The sequence below is a fragment of the Jaculus jaculus genome, chromosome 1 (assembly GCF_020740685.1).
Source record: "Jaculus jaculus isolate mJacJac1 chromosome 1, mJacJac1.mat.Y.cur, whole genome shotgun sequence".
Lineage (NCBI taxonomy): Eukaryota > Metazoa > Chordata > Mammalia > Rodentia > Dipodidae > Jaculus > Jaculus jaculus.
The window spans coordinates 27838651-27853665 of NC_059102.1; the positions used below are offsets into that span (position 1 = coordinate 27838651).

The following is a 15015-nucleotide window of genomic DNA, read 5'->3' on the forward strand; positions in this document are numbered from 1 at the left end:
TCCATGGGTCAGGGAATTGGGATATCCCTTCCTGAAACAGATGGAGTAAAAGCAGAGAAGGATATAATTCCTCATAGGAAAACAGGAGTGGAGGAGATGGTCCACTGGGAAAGCAAACACAAGAGCAAACTTCCCCTGTGGTAAAATGCACACAATCTTAAGGCAAATTAAGCACAAGTCCTAGCAACAAAAATAAGCTCCTCACTTGAAGGTTAGACTTGGCATGGCTGATCTTACCTGCTCCAGTCAGGCTCTGCCCCTTTCATACAAAGAAGCAATGCAGAATACAGGAAAAAGAGCTAAGATCCTGTGCATTGGGCCCCAGAGCATGGGAGAACAAAGCCACAATGAGGAGCCTCTGGTTAGCCTCTGCGAGCCTCCCCTGAGAGTATTCCTTTGGGAGCAGAGGTCCAGGCTGGATGGAGGTATCTTGTCTGTGAGATACACTGAGAGTTCTTCACAGTGAAAAAGCACTTGACCCTGCTATCAGGATGATATGTCTGGGTTAATCGAGGGACCTCTGTCTGGAGGGTTCCAACAGTCTTGATTTCAGATCTCAGGTGAGTGAGGAAAGGCTGTTTTTCCCTCAGTTGCCTCATTAAGGAAGACACAGCCTGCTGTCCCCAGGCTGGCTGCTCACAGATGGAGCCAACTCTGCCTTGGGTTCCGCACTCCCTTAATTCTCTCTAAGTCCTCATGGGTGACAGACACTGATTTGTCTCTCCTCAAGAAGGAAAAGGCCACCAATGCTCTAAGGAGATGTTGATACTATGCTTGGGATATTGGGGGCTTATGTTTTCTGAATCCTTATGAGGCATTAAGATCACTTAACAGTAGCAAAAGAGACTATGAAAAATGTTTACTGCTCATGATGCTTTTCCTCCTAGTCTCCGTTACTGCTCACTTTTGATAGATAAAGATTCCAAAATCTAGTGAAAAATGGAAAGCAGATTTGCAAATGGATTGGTCTGTTGGTAGCATTTTAAGAAATATATGCTTCTCTAGGAAATGTAGTTCATAATTTGAGTCTTTTCTGTATGTCTATATGGTCTTCTCTGTCATTTCTGAATTTTTCACATTTTTTTAAATTATAAAGGCCTTCAGTAGATCACAAAGAAGAGCAGTGAAATAGGAGCACCATAGGTTAAAATATATTTGGCAAGATATGAACCAAGGCATAGCAGAGTGGGCAAAGAAATTGAGAGCTGGTGATTAGCCACCATCCATGGGAAAGAAGTATTTATGCCCAGTTTGTTTCTTCAAGTAAATCTCTCAGTGAACTCCTTTCAGTGCTTTAATCAAACCAAATCTTTGTGCTAAGAGAGGAAAAAAATTGGGGTGGCAGTATAAACTAGAGTATAGATTTTACCTTTAAAATATAATTCAGAAATTGTGTGGCATGAGTTGGGAAAGAGCTTCCTCTGTTGGAAATGAAAAGCTCTCTTAATTGTTATTTGAAGACCCTTAATAAAGTGGCAGGACCACATTTGACCAACTGGATCATTTCCAAGGTCACCCAGTCCTGGATCTTGAAAGATGGCACCACTGAGCTACTTACATGTAATCAGCAGAGTTTGCATTTGTCACAACAGCTGCATGAGTACTACTCTTTGGACCCAGAGTAGCCTTGCCAGTGATAGCTTGGCCAAAGCATTTCAAATCTATATCTTTACCTTGGACCACTTCTTTCCATTATGTACCATAGGCTTCTCAATTTATTTCTTCACCTTAAATGCCTTTTTTTTTTCATGTTTCAATGATAGACACTCTAGCAATCTAAGAGTGTGCTTTTATCTAATAATTTTATGAAAATTTTCTGTTGTATGGTAATCACCAATGAGATTGATCAAGTATTTCTAGCCTTATGCCTTTTGGGTACACGACAGAATTGTATTGATGGGTCTCTTCTGGTAGAGCACAGCCACAAAGTGTATACAGGCCAATGAGTTGGGAAAAGAAGTCACTCTTAAACTAAAGAATTTTAGTGCTTTTGAAACGTGAGTAGTTCTTTCCCTTCCCATGCTGCAGTGAATGGAGAAGTATGAGCAGACTGCTCCCTCAGGCTAGCTCAGAGAGAGAGAGAGAGAGAGAGAGAGAGATTGTTATGAACTGCCCACCTGCAGTGGCTGGGATATGTGAGCTGGAAGCATGCCTTTTTTGTTTTGGTTGTTTCGTTCAGGTCCCTGAGATCGTCCCTTGTCACTTCAGTCTAATCACTTTCCTAAGGCTGCTTCACTCAATCACCTTTTACGATAAAGAAGGAGAATCGATGTTTGTGCTATCATAAGTCCCTCCCACGCCATCCTTTTGATGTTAGCATTTCTACTACATTTTTATTGAGTTCCCACTGTCCTTTAAAGCGGTAATTTAAATAAAGTGTGGGCTGCTTCTGAATCATAGGCATATTCTACCAAATAGGCAGATACCAAGAATAATTGGGTTGTTTCTTTGGCCATGATTGTTTAGCTGAAGTAGACTAGTAAATGGACTGTGTGGGAGAACAGCAGAAGAGAAATGACAGTATGAAGGAAAAATGAAACTTGCTCAGGAAACACACTTTTCACCAGGCAGGAAAAAAAAAAAAGAAAGAAAGAAAGAAAGAAATGGAACTCACTTCAGCACATTTGGTCTCTCAGCAATCATATATTATTTCACTTGAGTCTCGCCAGAAAAAGTGTTTGTTCATCTCATTTAGACACTTGCTATGCATTTCCTGTAGATCGTAGTTTGCTCTTGAGAGCCAAAGGTTCCTCATACATTGCAATGTGTATAAACTGGAGGGATGTAGCTAACTTGGGGACAATATTAGGAATTGGCTATCCGTGTGGCCCATGCTGATCGCTGTGAAATTGAGAAGGTGTCTTAATCTATGTGCTGTACAGGTGGGTTAGACATGACAACATAGTTTATGTAATCTTCTAAACCTACTCAATCAGATTTTTCTCTCTTAGATACCATCTTCTCTCCCTTTTGGTTAAGTGGTTCAAGAAACATATTTAATACAGGGACAGGTCTAGTATTAGGAGCCAATCAAAGATGAAGTCTAGTCTCATTAACTGGATAGGTTTAGGTATTTCTATGAAAGTTCTGCTCTTTTATTTGATGGAGATAGTGGCAGTGACAGGTAAGACATGCAGTGTTAGGAAAAGCAGACAGACCTAAGCAACTTTACCAAAATTAAGCATGCAAAACGTACGTCCTGACTTAACTATGTATGTAACAGCTCATAATCCAGGCACTCAGCACAATAAGTACTTCTGCAAGTAACATGGTAAACATTTAAAGTCTTGTCAAAACTTGTCAATGGTGTCATGCTAATATATTTGCATAGAAAAATATTTCAAATGAGTTTATCCTTTTATGGAATATACATTTCATTAAATTTTGTTTTTATGCATAGTTTTTCCCCAAAGAATGTATGTTCTTTAATGAATGTACTTTGATGCAAATTAAATACATGAATCACATCCTCTGTTACCAGATACATTTTACATGGCCTGCTTAATTTTGTAAATGATACGGATAAAGCCAATGAAGCAACGCTATAAACCAAAGCACATTTAGGAAGCTAATTATTTATACAAGGGACTCTCCTAGAGATAAGAAAGTAGAAGTATGTTGTTCTCATGAATAATATTTTCTGGTTTAGTTATTTATAATTCCCACTTGGGGGGGAAACATTTTCAGGGGTAAGATATAATTATCACTTCACCTGTTCGAAAGTTGAAAGTCTTTCCATTAAATATAGATTGTTCCATTTTGGCTATTTGATATTTTATTTTAGAAAATGGATCTGTTCCTTATTTGCTTATGAAAAGTCATATTTTAACTAAAATACTTTTAATTGTACATATATATTCAATTATTCACATTCAACATATATCTACATAAATTCAAATATATATATATATATGTATATATATATATATATATGGCATACACATATGCTTGTATTTTAATGCATGTGCATATATATGTGAGCAATTTATATATGTTTAGGCACTTCACAACCAAAACTTTTGTGATAGACTTTTACTAAAAGCTCGCTGTCAGAGTCCTGTCAAAACCTTACTAGTTAAATATCTGAGAACACAGAAGACACACTTTTGCTAAGGTATCTTGGAAATCTATAAACCTGGACCACTGAGGAAGGTTCCACTGCTAACAAAAGTGAGTACCTCACTAGTGGGGATTGAGTTGTCTGTAACACAGCTTTAACACAGCCTGCTTTTCTGCATGATTTGGCAAATACCAACATCTGAGAGACTACTGTATCCCAGCTGACCATTTCCAGGGCACAGAAGGTCACCCTATACTGCTCTTGTTCAACGAAGATCAATCAGTTCCATTACAACCTAGGGACTCTACTTGAAGCTAAGTCATCAGAACCTGCTTTAATTATTAAAGCTCCACAGTGCCATGTTGCCAACTCTTTTACTTGGAAAGTGAAACTGAATAAATACAAAAGGAAAAACAAAAAGACTTTATGTAGCAGAATAATGGTCAGAAACCATTTAACTAGATTTAAATAGCATGTTAAATCAAATATGAACTTTATCCTTAAAATTGAATATTAAAATAAGACAAGGGGCTGGAGAGATGTCTTGGTAACTAAGGCACTTGCCTGTGAAGCTTAAAGCCACAGGTTCAATACCCCAATACCCATGTAAACCTGAGGTACAAGGTGGCACATGCATGTGGAGTTCATTTTCAGTGGCTAAAGGACATCACACACCCATTTTCTTTCTATCTGCCTCTTTCTCTTTCAAACAAACAAACAAATAAAAGGAAATACCAAATTTAAGAAATAAAGAGCCTTTAAATATGAGTCTGGAGGAGTGGTCTAGCTAATGTGCATGTATATTCACTATTTAAAGTGTGGCTTCACTTTCATTGCATAATTTATTGTCATAGTAGAACATCTATAATTCAATAAACTATCATAAAGCAAAAGCCACAGTGGCTGGTTTAAAGAAAGGAAGAAGTAAAATAAATGCACATGAATCTCACCTCAGTGTGGGAATTGCACATAGCTACTTCCTTGTTAAAGATCATTTGTGTCAGGGGAGTTGGCCCACACTTTTAATGCCAGCCTTCCAGGAGCAGAGGTAGGAGGATCACTGTGAGTTTGAGGACACCATGAGACTACATAGTGGATTAGAGTGCAGCCTGGGCTAGAGAAAGACCCTAAAAAAATAACACTATTAATAATTTGTACTGGGAACTTTAGTATATTAACAAATTGTAAACTAGTCTTATTCCCATCTAGTTCTGGTGGGTAATGAAGTGTTCTGATAGCAGCCTACATTGTTTGGGAGGCCTCAATCAACCTTTCTGTGGAAGGATGACCTCCTTCAGGTAGAGGTACTTCTTTTGAGTTCATATGCTCCCTTAAAAGTGTGGAGTTGGGGGCTGGGGAGATGGCTTAGCAGTTAAGCGCTTGCCTGTGAAGCCTAAGGATCCAGTTTGAGGCTTGATTCACCAGGACCCATGTTAGCCAGATGCACAAGGGGACGCACGTGTCTGGAGTTCATTTGCAGTGGCTGGAGGCCCTGGCGCGCCCATTCTCTCTCTCTGCCTCTTTCTTTCTCTGTCTGTCTGTTGCTCTCAAATAAATAAAAATAAACAAAAAAAAAATTAAGTGTGGAGTTGGGGCTGGTGAGATGGCTTAGCGGTTAAGCACTTGCCTGTGAAGCCTAAGGACCCCGGTTTGAGGCTCGATTACCCAGGACCCACATTAGCCAGATGCACAAGGGGCCACACACATCTGGAGTTCGTTTGCAGTGGCTGGAAGCCCTGGCGTCCATTCTCTCTTTCTCTCTGCCTTTTTCTTTCTGTGTCTGTCACTCTCAAATAAATAAGAATAAACAACAAAAAAAACCAAAAACAATATTTAAAAATGTGTGGAGTTGACTTTCTAAGGTAATATAGAATATTAATAGTTATGAGGTAATATTGATAAGAGTAGAAGTTAGTTTAAGACTGTGTTGTTGCTAGCAATAAGCATGTGAAATTAGGGTATACTTTGAGGTATTAAAACCGTAGTCTCTGGAATGACAGCATCTGATTCATGTACTTTGTTGGCATGATATTGACATGCCCTGATAAAAACTGTTTCTCAGCAGGCATGCTCATAGTAGGATGATGTGGACGTCACTAACCATAACACTTCTCCTCACTTCAGATATCCGAAATACTCATCCACAAGCTCAACCAAAACTCGGTGCACTTTGAGCTGAAGCCTGGGGTGCAAGTGCTTGTCCATGCAGCTCACTTAACAGCAGGTGAGTTTTCTCATCTCTGGGGCTGGAGGGCGATGCGAGGAGAGAGAAATCCCACCCAGCAATCCTTACATCATCAGCAGGGTTGTGTGTTAGTCTTAACTCTGACACCACTTCTTGGAAGTGTCCTTGCTTGATGTTTCAGCATTAATGTGGATCCAGTTAAGAAATAAATTAAGATTCTGTTTCCTACTTAGTCTGTGGGGAATAAGTCTCAATGAATCATTCTCCCCCAATCCCACAGACTTCAGCAGATGAAATTCCACATGATAGCATGCTTTTTTCTCAACAGAGCTCTTAGGAAGACCATTAACTTTGTAAATTACTTCTTTTAGATCTTTCTGTAAAGTCCTATTTTCAAGTCATTCCTATCTCAAGGAATTTTTTTCTTTATGTTTTCATAATAAGATGGTGCTGGGGAAAAATCATGGAGTTACAGTGGACCAAAGTCAAGAAGGAAACTGATCTGCTCATGATTTTGTAGACAAATACATAACAAATCATTGAGTTTCTGTCTCTTTCACCTATAAAAACTAAGTCAGGGCAGGTATGGTGACACACACATTTAATCCCAGCACTCACGAGGCAGAAGTAGGAGGATCGCCGTGAGTTCAAAATCACCCTGAGACTATGTGGTGAATTTCAGGTCAGCCTGGGCTACAGTAGTACCCTACCTCAAAAAAAAAAAAAAAAAAAAAAAAATTAAAGTAAGGCCGAAAAAACTTTACCCCTTGTTTATGTTTGCAGAGTGCTATGCTGTGGCTTTCTGGAATACAATAATGTTTGTCCTGGAGATACTTAAACTCTGGTTGTGGTGTTGCAACATTTGAGGGTAGCATTTAGGTGGTGTATGGGACAGGGAAAATGGGTGAGGAAGTAAGTGGTATCTTAAGGAGTAAAGGATAGGATTGCTTCTGTGAAGTGGCAACTTAGATTCCCTAAGTACATAGGAGTTTTGTGATTTTAGTCTTTCTGCAGCTTGGTCATTGGTTTTTATCCTTGTTCTAATACACACTATAAAGACCTAGGAAATAGATTTGAAATTCTGTGCATCACATAGTTTGTGATGCTACTTATACCAGTGGGATTTTATAATGAATAAGTTTATTTGGGGTTTATGCTAAGAAATAGTGCCTTGTATAATATAATACAATATTGTTTCTCTTTGTACTTTTGTTTATTATAAGTAACTAAAGTAGTATAGGATATTAATAGCAGCTATAAGTGGTATGTGTTCAAAATGATATTGGTATTCCATAATGGAGGATCTACTCAGGAAGATCCTTAAAGGCTGGAAAGGACTGCACTCACGAGATCACAAGCACCACAACCCAGGGGTAGCCTTAGCGGCAGTCAGGATGCAGAATAAGTGACAGTGAAGTGCAGGGGTTCCCAGCTGCATCCGCTGGTTTCCGGTCGGTGCTCAGAAGTGCTTCTAGGTCAAAAGGCAAGTGAGGCAGATTGCCAACAACCCATCTTCCTCCTCTATTGCCATAAGCACATAGATATTCAGATGTCATTATTCACAAGTATGAGAACTGGAAGTGGAGTGTGGAACATTCTGGTCTGAGTAACCTGTACTTACTTTTGTGGACTCTGGGTACCTGTAGCAGGTATCACTGATAAAGTGGTGTGTGATTAATTTCATGCAATGACAGGCTGCTTAGAAAGTAGGCGGCGCATCATGACACTCTCCCGCAGCAGACAGAGCTACTCGTTCACTGTTGAGACAGAGCTAACATTGCATAGTCAGTTCTGCATGCACAGTGCATGGATGTTATAGTCTTTGTACTATAAACTTTTTTTCCAAGTATACTCAGCTTCTAAATATATAGTGTCTTCATAAAGCTCCAAAGAAACTTGATCTATCAGAAAACACTCCTTAGCTTTTTGTTTGCTTGTTTGGGCTCTATGTCTACAAATGTGAGAAGAAGGCATTTTCTCTTCAGGCATGGGAAACTTGAAATTTAGGTGAGGGATAGGTGATTTGAGATGCTTGTCATGATTTATTAAGTTAAAATTAGCATATACACATGTGAGGGAGGGAGACTATTAACATTCACACATGAAGGAGGGAGACTATTTGATGGAGAAATTTCCTTTGGACTCTTATTTTCCTCATGCCCACTACAAGAAGGAAAAAAAAAAAATCTTGTGAATTTTTTTAAAGGACAACTGTTTGCAACATTTCACATCTCCTAAGCAGGATTGTTAGAACTTTCTCAGGGACAATTACAGCACATGGCTGCATCCCATTAATTGCTCAGCAGATGTTTAGTGGTCTTCTTTGAAAAATGTTGAAGCCCCAGTGTGTTGCTGGAGAGAACAATGAATAATTTGGTGAGTCTCCAAGGGAAAAGAGCTGCCTCCTTTCAGGAATTTACTAGCTTTACTGTGGTTTTTGAATCCTGTTCCCTGTGTGTGTTTATAGGAACACAAAGTAAGCATTTGCAGAACCTGGATATCATTAGAGATTGCATTTCACTTATTTCCACCTGTATGTTCTGTTTGGGAGTTCATTAATTTAGAAAAATAAGCAGAAATGAACTTTGAATGTAGCACTGGTCTTGTTCTCACTCCTTTCCACATTCCTTAGAAAGTATGTAATTTCTCTAGGAGGGCCTAGTCATTCCTGACAGATAAGTTTTTGAAATTCTGTTTACAAAAAAGAAGATATTTGACATTTCAGGAGAATAAGGAAAAGATGAGAAACATGTCATCATGAAGGCTGTGAGAGAGTCATAACCTGAGTGGATCCCTTTGCCTTATAGATCCCATGGCTATTGGCATTTATGATTGACAGAAGAGGTTAGGAGATTGCAGAGCAAAGCCAGAGGGTTAGAATAGAAATTAATCAGGCTGGGAATCGGGTTACAAACTCTGGTGTTTTGGCCAAAGTGTACTTTTTTTTCTCATCTTCAGCCTGATTGGGATATTTCTTCTCCTTCTTCAGGTCTCTATATTTCCTAGGTGTCTTTGTATTTTAAGGCTCATCTTAATGTCAGTATTTACATGTTTTTGAGAGATCTTTGTCTAAATCATATCTCCCCCTGTCTGAGCTCACATGTAGTTTGAAATCTTTCTAATGATGGTGATCATGAATGTAATTATTATCATCTTCTTCACCCCTGTTATTTATTGTGAAAAATAGATTTCATCATTTTTATATTGACACCATCATTGAAGTTAGTAGTGAACTTTGTAGCTTGGAATGTGCATATGTCAGGCAATCAAGTAAAATTTCTCTTACAAATAACTAGATGCATATTTAATATATTCTGTTAAAACTATATTTGAAATTTGATTTCCCAGTCAAGTTTCAGCCCATTTTTACAATTTTCAACCAGTCTTCTTGGATACCCCTTTTACTTAGATAGCAGCCTTGCTCAAGTGCTACTTATTGGCCCTTAATTTACTTATCTTCCAGTATCAGAGTGCAGTCCTAACTCATGGTGGAGCTTCTGCCTATCCCATCTTCACCTTGCCAAAGCTTCCAGATCTTCCTCACATCCATTATGTCATTGCCCTTGCTCCTCCTCTCTTTCACCTAAATATTTACCCTGTCCTTCTGTATGCTGAGAGGTTAGTAACTTTAAGGATAGTGTTTCAGAGACTTTGGAAGGTCCTAAATGTAACCTAAACCATTTCATTTCCATAAACACTTTGAAAAGAACAAACTTGAGCCCTAAATAAATACCCCTGAATGTCAGTAGTTTTGTCAGTGTCCCTGATATATCAAGGGTTGTATCCACTTCAGAATTTTCATATTATTTACATTACTGTACATCTCAGTTTCCAATTGTTGCCTTAAACCGAGGGTGATTGAGAAGGATAGAAAATGAATGAGGATCTCTACTCACTCCACATGGATAGACCTCAACTCAAAACAGTAGTTCATGAGCATTCATTCATCCAAAATAAACAGACAACATACCTACATTCAGAAAAAAAAATCATCAATAAAGACAAATATTTACAATGAATAGGATTTTACCAAACGGAAAGGAAATAAGCATGCAAAGTTGAGAGACCATGTGGTGCTAAATAGTATTGTGTGGTCTGTGTATACAATGCTGAATTGTCTAACATGGTGTGGAACATCTGGGAAAATGCCCTTCCATGCTGTTGACTGCTATATTTACTAAGAAAAACTTATGAGTAAGGCACGGAGATAAAATTGAAAAAGGTTAAAAAAATTATGGACATATATCATAACTTTTGTAGACAGTCATCCATGTGTGATTGTGAAGATTAGATTAATGCATGTTTAAGAATATTTGATAAACATTAGAAAAGGGGGAAAGGACTCAGATGAAGTGATTATTTTAAATGCATAATGGGCAGGAATGTAACAGAACAGCCATTCACTGGAAGGGTCTTTATTAAGTACATGTGTGAAATACTCCAGAACCCTTTCTGGTTATAACATAGACTTTTAAAACCATTAAGCAAGGTATAGTAATTTGTTTGGTGGAGGAGCCTCTTGTTTGTCAAAGAAGGTAAGTTCGGGAGTAGTTCATGGTGGGTTTGACATCATAAAAAAAAATGCTCATAGTAAAGCTGGAAATAGGAGGTTGAAACTCAGAAAGGAAAACAAAGACCAGAATGCATGCTAAAGTAATAGCTTAAAGCTATCAGCCAATTCTCAGGCAAGGGGAATCCATGGACATGTGATAAATTATAGCCCTAATTGCTGGTACAAATCTTCCGAGCTCCATCTAACCCTATTAGCACCCATATTCAGAATCCAGTTCTTATATATGACTGGCATGGACAGAGGGAACAGCACCAGGGCAGCTGGTGGATTATTCCGTGGTGGAACAGAGAGTTCAGAAGGAAAACAGAGAGCCATGCTGACATTTATTTGAAAACATAAGTCCTAACTTACTGAAATACAAACACCTCTTCATGCCTATTCACTTTTTTTTTTTTTCCCCCTACGGTAGGGTCTCACTCTAGCTCAGGCTGACCTGGAATTCACTATGTATCCTCAGGGTGGCCTCGAGCTCTTGGCGATCCTCCTACCTCTGCCTCCCGAGTGCTGGGATTAAAGGCATGCGCCACCACGCCCGGCTCCTATTCACTTTTTACCAGAATTATTTACTGGGCAAATGAACTGAAGTTGAGGTAATGGGATTTCTACATAGTGGCTGTGCAAGAGCCAGGGCTGACTGGTTTCTTTAAACCATTGGGAAGAAATGAAATCCCCTTCCCACCTAAGGTGGGAGCTTTGTTATAGAACACTTGTTCTCAAACCTGAACACATTGTACTTAACATGGAAAGCACAATGAAAAATAGAGACTTTGGGACTTCACTGCACATAGTAAAGAGACTTATGGAGAATCCCAGGAAATTCTACTGAAGAATATTTATTTTGAGCAATTTCTCACATGCTATTTATACAGTAGCACCTCCACCAGTTAGAGAATATTCCACAGGCAGAAGTTTGTCAGCATAATAAGGAAAAATTACTACCTCCAGCAATAAATCTTATTTACAACTCATGGAAATAGACAAGAAAGAAGAGCCTGTGATATTAACCATAGTAATAAACATTAAAATCTAATTTCTTGGCATAGTTGCAGACAACCTTACTGGCAAACTTGGTAGATGACAGTGAGAGGAAGGGGTGAAAAATGAAACATGCCTACAAATTTGGAATATGCTATATTCATAATCAAGATGAGTGCCAAAGGCCAGCCAAGAGCTGTGGCCATGGAACAGTTGAAAAATGATCAAAGTATGACCTGGAGTCTCAGTGGCAGAGGTAATTGAACAGCTGTGGGTTTTATGAGAGTTAAACAAATGATATTATCTAGATGTGAATCATATGCTAGTATGAGCAGAAAATGATGCATCCATTTCTTACTCTATTTCTGCCCATATTTCAGATTCATGCAATACACTGTTTTACTGTTAGCTTTATAGAAGGTTATTATTCTGAAGTTTGGGGCATGCATGACACAAATGTTTTTAAACAATGAAAAGTTACCATTTCCTCAAGGGAAGAACCTCAAATTTCAGGTTAAATAACAGCAAGGAAAAAACAACAGTAATAATACTGCTCTTTCCCCTTTCCTGTCTGTAAGTTGCCTTGTTTAAGTAAACACATTTAGGAGCACTGTCCATTGTTAAGAGTGTGTTAAGACTTTGTAATAAAACTGTTAGCTTGTGGTACCTTGGACACCATGTTGTTACTCACTGATTTAATTTATTTTGCAGGTATAAGAAGAAGATAGTATTGCATAGATATTAGAGAATTAATATTTCTAGGCTTCATTTGCTCCCATTGGATATGTTATGAAAAGCCGAGGGGGGATAAGACACTATGACTTGCCACCTACACTGTAATAAATTAGGAATTCTGCTTCCCAGCCCCATACTGAAAATCATAGTTTCTGTTTGGAGGTAGCATATGCATTGGACAAGAAGCTTTAAAAGATACAGTCTAATCTAAGCCACAGAATTATAGGTGCAGATGCAAAAAAGAAGCTGTGGAACTCTGAACTGTAACATGAAATCAATTGTCACAGTAACATTTTCCATTTACATATGAAATTAGCAAGAGAGAAATTCTTCCACAGTGAATACATTTACCTGCCTCATCAGTCTCTGATTGTCCAGTCATAATTTATAGACCTTTATTTCATAAGTAAAGCCATGGCAGTAGTATTTTTTCCTTCCTTCTATTTTTTTACTTAAAACTAAGTATATTTTCCTCTTCAAATAATCAGGTTGCTTTGGAGTGGCATTTGACAGTCATTAAAGTGTTATGATAAGTAATTACAGGTGCCAAGAGATGTAAGTATATCCCTTCCCCCATGTGATTAAACATCCATGACAGTTTCTTATATCTACCAAGGGCCAGCCATGAAGTTCTCTCTAGCTTCTAATGGAATCTCTCAACTCTTTATTAATTTTCAGATGTGTGTGCAATCTGTGCTCACGCCAGCATGCACTGTGTGTCTGTACATGAGTACGCACAGGAATATGGAAGCTGGAGGGCAACTTTCGATGTCTTTCTCAGGGGTTATACTGTCTGGCCAGTGAGCATCAGCAACTGTCCTTTCTCTGTCTCCGCAGAACTTAGGAGTGAGCACCACCAAAACTGGCATTTTTACGTGGCATCTGGAGATCAAATTCAGGTCCACATAGTTGAAAGACCAGCACGTTACCAACTGAGTTATCTCCCAAGACCCTCCTCCGTGTGTTTTAAAGGCTCTCTGAACCAATAAAAGGGGTTGAAGTGATAATAGGGTAATTGGCCTGAAGATGTATGTGGAAACTCTTGGTCAGAGCATGATCATGGGCAAATATTTTAAAAAGGGAGGTGTTAACAGAAATTAAACTGGAGTTCCCTTAGGGAAATGCAATCCATATGGGTTAGGCATTTCATTGTCAAATACAGGCGCCAACAGTAGCTCAGAAAGAGGGAATGAAGAAATGTTCTCTCGGTGAGATATGCTTCAAACTCAATGTACAGGGCATGGGCAAAGGAAGAAGGAGAATGTGGGCTCATCCATAGGTAGTGTGAAAGAAAAAAGTAAATAAACCAAGAGAACATGCACAATAGAGAGAAGATCCCAAAGCCCAGCACAAGCTACCCTTCCGTTTCTTATACTCTAAGTGACCAGGACTGCCCTGTCCTGGGATAGATCTCTTGTGTCAGTGTGGACACATTCCTTTGTTAAGCTTTCAAGTTTTAGAAGAGAACCTTTCTGATCATGTGACTTTTACTATGCCACCCTGACAGTGGGAACAGAAATTAATATAAAGCTCACAAGTGAGAAGTGTGGTTGGGTGTTTAACCATTTTCAAGACAAGAGGGTTAGGGACAGAATGGAGGATACTACTGTGTAACCAACCTTCCAAGTATTCAGTGGCTTGACAGTGAACATTCAGTTGTTGCTTATGAGCTGTGGACAGCAGGTTGGCTTTTCTGGTCTTGTCCATAATTTCCTTGCTTTCTGCTGTGGAGCTTTCACATAAAACCTTAAGCCAGATCTACTGAGCCATCTCTGCTGATGTCAGCCAGGCTTCCTCTCATACTGGAGGTGTGATGGATGAAGGCTGTTCTAGAATGGCCTTGTTTGGGGAGATTAAACTTCCATACAGTTTCTTGTCCTTCAGAAGCACTGTCCCGGGCTTGCTTGAACATGAAGTCGGGAGCACACCAAGCTCTGAAACTCATAGTTCACACACCATTGCTCCTGGTGTAGAACACTGCCAAATGCAGGTTATACTGGTAGCTCAGACATAGAAGATGAAGAAAGAGAGTTCAGCTTTCCCTAACAGAAGCTTCAGGTTCATTGTGCAAGCCTTGGACAAGGAGAAGGACAGTCCAGTGCAACCACTCCACATGAGGCTGACTGCTTAATTAGGGAAGACTTGAGATGTTTTCAAGTAGTTTAGAAAACTCTCTTCCAGAGCTAAAACCAGATTAAACTAATATTAACATTAAAGGACACATTTGTTCTCTGTTTTGTTTTCATTTTCAAGAGAATACAAAGGCTAGGCATGTCTTAAAGATGTGGGCTGGATAGGTTTATAAGTGAGTAGCCTAGAAGGATATTGCCTAATAATTCCTTATGTACACACATGGATTTTTGAGACCCACTCTCAGAGATTATGTTAGTTCATTCTATATTAATGTAATGAACTACTGGAGTCCAGTAACTCTGTAAAGAAAGCATATTCATTTAGCTTGCATTTTTGGTGGTATCAGGACTAATA

The 15015-nt window shown here is 38.9% G+C and overlaps 1 protein-coding gene across 7 annotated transcripts in view; it reads left to right on the plus strand.

Moving 5' to 3' along the window:
• Sorcs1 (sortilin related VPS10 domain containing receptor 1) overlaps positions 1-15015 on the plus strand; it is a 600968-nt gene that overhangs the window by 518824 nt on the left and 67129 nt on the right. For all 7 annotated transcript variants that reach the window (XM_004659364.3, XM_045156924.1, XM_045156934.1 and 4 more), the window contains exon 24: positions 6185-6284. In XM_004659364.3, the coding sequence (XP_004659421.2) occupies positions 6185-6284 (100 nt within the window). The remainder of the gene's footprint in view (positions 1-6184; positions 6285-15015) is intronic.